General features: G+C 41.6%; 1 protein-coding gene across 2 annotated transcripts in view; it reads right to left on the bottom strand.

The window, feature by feature from the left end:
* Window positions 1-234: 234 nt before the first annotated feature.
* IARS1 (isoleucyl-tRNA synthetase 1) overlaps window positions 235-7,046 on the bottom strand; it is a 96,469-nt gene continuing 89,657 nt past the window's right edge. For both annotated transcript variants that reach the window (XM_051793224.1, XM_051793222.1), the window contains exons 33-35: window positions 5,810-5,953; window positions 4,701-4,853; window positions 235-860 (exon numbers count right to left, since the gene is read on the bottom strand). In XM_051793224.1, coding sequence (XP_051649184.1) covers window positions 778-860; window positions 4,701-4,853; window positions 5,810-5,953 — 380 coding nt within the window. In that variant the 3' untranslated portion in view covers window positions 235-777. The remainder of the gene's footprint in view (window positions 861-4,700; window positions 4,854-5,809; window positions 5,954-7,046) is intronic.

Genomic DNA, 7,046 nt, shown 5'->3' with positions numbered 1-7,046 from the left:
CTCTGGTTTTTATTCATAGTGTAAAGATGAAAAACAGAGTCATGGAAAAATGTGCTCAGCAAGACTCTGCTCTTCTCACAGTGTTACCACATTAATACCTGTCAGTACCACCATCTGAACAGCCCCTGGTGTTCAGCACAGACATTTTCAGATCTCAGGTGTCTCTGGGTGTTCCTGATCCTAAGTGTTGTCTTCAGAAATCCTAAGGAAGCAAAGGACTGTGAACACAGGGAAAAGAGAGTTTGGAGATGAAGCGAATTTATTGTTCCAAGTGTTCAATGTAGGGAGTATTTTAAACCAACAGCCACACACTTCATGAAAATCCAGCTAGTATGAATGGACAAATCCAGGTAATCCTTAAATAAGTTACAAAGCTATTGTAGGATGGTGTATAAGTATCAGAGAGCCTTGTAGGTAACCCATGGTTTAGAAAAGATGCCCTCTGCTCAAAGGACAGGCAGAGAACAGCATCACTGAGGTACTAGTCCCACTTCTCTCAGGCAAATTTCTGCATAGATATCTAAGGTTAAGGAGTTCTGACACTTTCCAAAGGGCTTTTACAGCATCATAAGGTAACATAATGAAAATACATTGTATTTGAAACCAAAGAGCAGCATATTAGACATGCACTGGTAGAAAACATCCTGTGTGCCACTAGAGATGTTAAAAGTACCATACACAACTTGGATGTTCATCTAAAAGCATATTAATTCTCTTGGACTTCCTTTTTTTGTGGAAAAAAAAGTCTACATGGTCTTCTTCATAAAAGTGGAATTCTCAACATTCAGCTGTGGTGGGTATGACATGAACATACAGGGTCTTCATGTTCAGGTTCTTCATGGAGATGTCCTTCGTGATCTCTGAACCAAGGAAACAAGAGAAACACCACAGTTAGTGCTCTTGCTTACAGGGAAAACTGTGAACACTTTTTTTTTTTGCTTTATTCAGACAGTTCTGCAGGTTCCATCACAGGGGGACTGGGACAGAAACTGCTCAGCTTAAAACTCCCTCCTGTTAAAGCCCAGTGCACGAAAGGAAGGGTCACCACAAGGCAGGATTGTCCCTGCAAGGGCTGAAGACACTGCTTTATGTCACAAAGTAGAACTTTTTGAAAGTCTTTGTAAGCCCCCAGTTTCACATCCAAACAGAAAATTAAAATGCCACGATATTAAAACAAAATTAACAGTACAACACAAAGCACTGAAAGCCAGAGTCCCTTGTAAACAGCACGGAAGGGCAGCCATACAGAGAACCAGCTCCTCCAGCAGCCCAGCTCTGATGGAACATGAACCAAGGCCTGTGTGTAGAAGAACAAGAACAGGAACATGCAGACATTGGCTGCAGTTTATATGTAAAACAAGGACTGCAGCAGTACCTGCTGGAAAACTAACACTGGAATCTTGTCGAGAATGTCTGAAGAATTTCATTCCACACCGGATCAATTCCCTAAGTCTTTTCACAGCTACGTGCCCACAGTTTGGAACTGTAATAGGATAAAGTCTCCCTAACCAACCTCTGAAGGATAGAGCATATTTCTAACAGGCTGATTCAGGGTCTGTAATTCCCCCTGCAACACACACACTGAGTAATCACACTTGTGGCCAGGGAGAGTCACCTGCAAAGTTTGGAGGAGCTGGAAATCTCTTTCTCTATTACACTTTCCATTTTTCCCAAGGAGTCAGGTGCTTGCTGGCTCAAAGCTTCCAGCACCCATCAGCTCTACCAAACTACCCCACTGAGAGCAGAGTGTCTGGAATCCTGGGAGGCACAGCCTTGGAACAAAAGTCACCTCAATAACCAGAGGCCTCTTTACTGAGAAACTTCGGAGTGGTAAGAATTGAGAAGTCCTTATGGATCACAATGGTACTGTTTTTAAGGAATCCTCTTCCACAGTGTAATACTCTGTTTTAAGCAGCTGAATATCCATCCACAGAGCTAAAGGAATGGAGCTATAATCCAATTCAGCAATTAGGGCTTTATTCCCTCACTAAACTTCCTTCTCTCCCCATGACCATGTTCCATCAGGATGTAAAAATGTTAGTCTGGTCTGCAGAAGCAGCCAAACAAACTATGAACTTGGTCTCCAAGTCCCTTATTAAGTATTTCTCTTTAAGATCCTGAAAAATCAGGAACCTATTTTCAACAGTATTTAACTCAATAATTACTTTTAGAAACTGGAAACTTGATTTATCAACAAAGTATAAGGACATCCTCTTTCCCATGCCAATTCCTCCAGGGAAAGGCTTTGCAGGGAGCACATGGAAGTGCCACCATTATCCCCAAAATGACTCTGAATCAGGTACCTGGAACTTGTGTCTCAAGCTCGTGAATAAGCAACATTCACCACTCTGACATTTATTTATGGGATGTTTTTCCAATATTACAAAGGGGGAGTGAAAAACACATTTGTTTCTGAAAAACTGGCGAGTTTTTGTGCAATGGACAGCAGATGCCCAACTGCCTGGACCAAAAAGGTTTATAAAAATAACCTTTTCAAAACCAGTAACCCATTTTCCACCAAGTGACTGGTTTGCTTTTTATAAAACAGGCATCAGTTTTCCAATTCATGGGTTACTTTCATCAAACATTTCAAATGGTTAACAGCAAATACTTTTTTTATTTTTAGAATAAACCATAAGAAACTTCCTCAAGAGACTGAACTTTTTTGTTTCTAAGGTAGGACCTTGAATAGATGGATTAGAAGATGAATAGGGGACTACAAAGCTGCAACAATACAGAGGAACATTAACTGACCTGATGCTTTTTAGAGGCATCAAAGTGTTTTATGAAGCACTTATTCATCATATAAAGAGATGTGAAGATAAAGTACAGCAATTTCAGTGTTTAAACAATTAAAAAAAGTTATTAAGGGAGCTGCATGGTGAGAATTAAATCTGAGATAGCAGAAGTGCAGCTACCTGGCACAAGCACATGTTAGCTGCACAAATAAATCTCTGGGACCAAGTTCTCTATAACCCAAAAAAGACCAAATGCTTTGGCCTTGGAAGAGTTATCAAATCTGTTATTTCCCATCACTGTGAATTGTCACTTTATAGAGTTTAATTAAAGTTGAAATAGTTCTGAAGAATCCATACTACAAATGTTACAGCAATTCAATCCATTTCCCTTTCAGGTGAAGGCATTTTTAAAATCCTTATTTAAAGTGAGCCTTAAAGGCCATGCATTTTCCTGTCCTGACAGTTACTGTCCTCTTTCAAAGCTCTAAAATTTTCTACAATAGCTATTTTAGTATCTGAACTAAATCATGCAGTGCTGTAACAGTGACAGGAACCCCAAAGAAACTGTGTATAACATCAAATTGCTCCTGACTGGCTGAGTCCCTGAATGCCCAGTCAGCAAGGTTGTGCCTGCTGACTTTTCTTGTTTATGCAAATGAAGTGTGGTTGATTTACTTGGTTCTTGCACCTTGTGCTGTTTTTAAACACTCCAGTTCTGTCTGTTAACACCATCCAGCACATCATTTTTGGCATTAGCTCAAACTACCACTAGAAAGTCTTATCAACATTTGAGACCCATTCTCACCACAGAAATGGCTTTTGAATAAACAGAGTTCAGGTCACATGAAATAAGAAATAAAAACAAGCAACCAAAACTCCACAACAAACCCCCCCACATCTCCTTGCTCCCATTCTAACCCATCCTACTTGAATCCCCCAGCATTGGTGGACACCTGAGAGACCCCAGTTCTCAGCACCTGCACTAGAGCTGCCCTTCTCCCCCTCCCCTCACCAGCTGAGAGCACCCCCTGAGGAAACCCAGCCTGTCCCATGATGGCCAGTTTAAGCAGGATGTCCAACCTCTGGACAGGTAACCCAGTGTGTGAAAGCCAAGGGGGTCATGGAGCCCTCCCAGACAGCTCCTAAACCACGTCACTGATACTCTGCAGACAGAACCCTTTGCATCATTTCATTCCAAGAGCTGAATTTTCCTGAATACAGAAATACCTGGTTTGAGTTGTTTGGTTTTTTCACCATGTGGTTTCCAATCCATCCTTCCTGTCAAATGTTAAGTCCCAAATCTCTCAGGTGCAACTTTTTAGCCACAGGTGGCTACAGCTTTAGTCACACCTTTCTCGTGAATCCTAGATTTTGTTTCTCAGCCTCACCATCTGTCTGTGGGTTTGGAAGGTTCTTTAGCATTCCAGATCCATGACTGTGTGCTAAAGCTTCCTGCTTCCCAGGTATTTGGAATGAACAAGAGCAGCTGTACCCTACTCACCTGACTCCAACACAGATCCAATACTCTTTTCCACCCATTCCAGTTCTCCAAGAGGAAGACAAGGCAACAATATGAGTGTTACAAGAACAATTTGAACAGGTTCTTAAAATATTCATACTTTAGCCTCACTCTCTTCTAGGAGGAGGTTCATTCTGCTTAGTCACTGCAGCCTGGCACTGCCATCCCCACTCTGACTGACCTTTACTGTACAAGGAAGAGGCTTTGACAGAACTTGTCTTGGCCACTTGAGAAAGGCAATGCATAGGAGCTTTGAATTTCTAACTGTATATGTGTGCTTAAAGGATTTTATTTAATAAATATTGGATTACCAGACAAAATCAGAAACCAATGTGTAAATAGTGTGCATTTAGTAATTCAACTGGAGCTAAGGTTACATGAGTTGCTTCTCAAGAAAAACTTCCAAGTGTCCCTGGAAAAGCAAACCAAAGGTTTGTGCTTACCATGAGTTAGTGCTTCATCCAGGAACAGTTTTAGCCTCCTGCTTCTGAGCCCAAAAACTTTTGCTGTTTCATGTAGAAGACCTTTGTATGTTAATCCATTCTGACCAACAGGATTTTCCATTAGGAGAGTTCCCACTGTTCCTTTCTGACATTCTGGACAAGACAAACAGCTGAGTCACTATTGGTGAGCAATGAGATTATTTCACTTATCTTGGTAAATTAAAATTTAGGATTTCCTCTTTCATTTCATCTCTATTTCTTCATAGTACTGAGAGCAATACCAGCCTACAGATATTCACTAAGTAAGTTCATGGATTATAGAATCAGAAGTGTGAAGTGATTATTGACAGCTTGAGGAAGAGCAGAAAACTTTGCAGAATTCTTTACCTGGGCCCACAGGATAACACAGAGCCTGGGAAACATGAAATATTTGAACAGGACACAGAAACCACTAAGTGCAGAAGTTTTACAAGATCAAATCCCTTGTAAAAAACACATTTTTGGCCCCAGCAGGTTCCCTGTAGTGTCAATAAGATTCCACATGGACAGTGCAGAAAGGGCTCATACCAGGGCAGAGATTAAGCAAGTTACTAACAACAGAGCTGCTCCAACACAAGGTTTCAGAAAAAGAGCTACAAGATTTGCAGCCAGGAAACAGAATTACACACATACATATCTATACTCCAGATCAGGTTAATAATACAATTCATTTGGCTTTTAAATAGCACTAAGAAATGTTTTACAGGCTGTCTCCAATGTCTTGATAGAGTTGGCTCTTCATTCAGTTTTGGCCCATTTTAGACTCAGTCTTTTCAAATAAGCTGCACAGGGGAGCTGATGGTCAGAAACAGAAAAACAATGCCCAAGGGCTCATGTTTAACTGCTGTTCCTTATCTCAAACTAGCTGTCCTTTTTCTCTTAGGAAAAGAAGGAGAAAAGCTAAATATAAACATTGTGTTTATCAGAAAGCAAATACTAGAAAAAAATTAAGAAAATCACCGTCTGCCAATTGAAACTTATGTACTTCTCTTCACCAGCAAGTGATGGTGGCCAAAGCTTCCATCCCAGAAAGCTCAGCCTGTAACTGAGGAGATCAGTATCCCACACACCTTGTGGTGCTGCATTCATGAGCTGTAAGTTGATATACTGGCAGAGCAGGGCAGCAGGAGAGCTGATCTGGGCAGGGGCTGACCCTGCTGTCACGTGCAGAGTCTTTCCACTCAGGCCCAGCAGGTCTGTCTTGTTCACCAGTTCTGGAACAGAAAGTGAGAGCAGTCAGGCCATCGTGGGGAGCTCAGCCCAGTGCCCACTCCAGGAGCTGACAATGAGGCTTTCTCACCCCTCACTCCCTTTTCACAATTCCCTCCTCAAGAGAGAGCTTTTCTCTGGTTTGAAAAGTAGGATTTGTGCTGAAATATTTTGTTTTCGCACAGAGTACTTAGTTTGCTGTAGAAATCAGCTGCTACATGATGCTCCTTATGCACATAACACACAACTGCTTATGCAATAAAATCAGTAAAATAACTTCAAACAAGCAAGAAATTATTCACTTACTCATTTCTACCTCATTAAATGCAGACCTGTGATCTTTGCCTGCACCCGAACTCCCCCAAGCTGCAGCAGCACTGGGAATGTGCTACTATGCAACATCAGGATATTTATTAATATTGAATACATTAAACTCTATATATTCCTATATATATATAATCTTTATAAAGCTTTAAAGAAAAAGGCAAAACTTCATTGTTGCTACTCCAACTCAACTTCCAGGAGTGCAGATGTCCCAATGCCAGTGCCCACCCAGCAGTGCCCAAACACTGCCCTGGCATGGCTGAGGTGCCAGGCACGTGCCCCAGCCCACAGGAAGGGGAGCTGCTTTTGGTTTTACTTCTGGGAAAGCAAGAAAACAACTAAATTAACAAGTGGAGAGGAATTACCAAGAGGAGTCAGGGGTAGGTTTTTCTCAGCACAGCCCTAAAGCAGCACAGTTTATGGGGCATGGTAGGAGAGAGCACAGTGAGCAGGGTGCTGACAGAGCTACAAACACCCAGCTCCAGCAACTTCCAGTTTACCATTGCCCAGTTGCTGGGATCCATGCAGGAAAAGGAGGAATGAGCTGCAGTAATGGGGGTTTGCCTATTTAACAAATTAGCATTTGGCATTACAGGACTGCTGACATTTTCCCAGGGAAGAGCTTATGCAGAGTGCTGTCAACGGAGCCTGTTCTTAGAACCCTCTAATAAGAGCAAGAAAAAGAAAAAATGTGAGTCATTTCTTCATATATAACAACAGACTTGAAAGCAAGCAGCTATTACAAGTGCTCATCAATATTAAAATCACTTTTAA

The sequence above is a fragment of the Manacus candei genome, unplaced genomic scaffold (assembly GCF_025592945.1).
Source record: "Manacus candei isolate 608988 ecotype Guabito, Panama unplaced genomic scaffold, ASM2559294v1 h1tg000036l, whole genome shotgun sequence".
Lineage (NCBI taxonomy): Eukaryota > Metazoa > Chordata > Aves > Passeriformes > Pipridae > Manacus > Manacus candei.
This window is presented reverse-complemented; position numbering and strand designations above follow the sequence as displayed.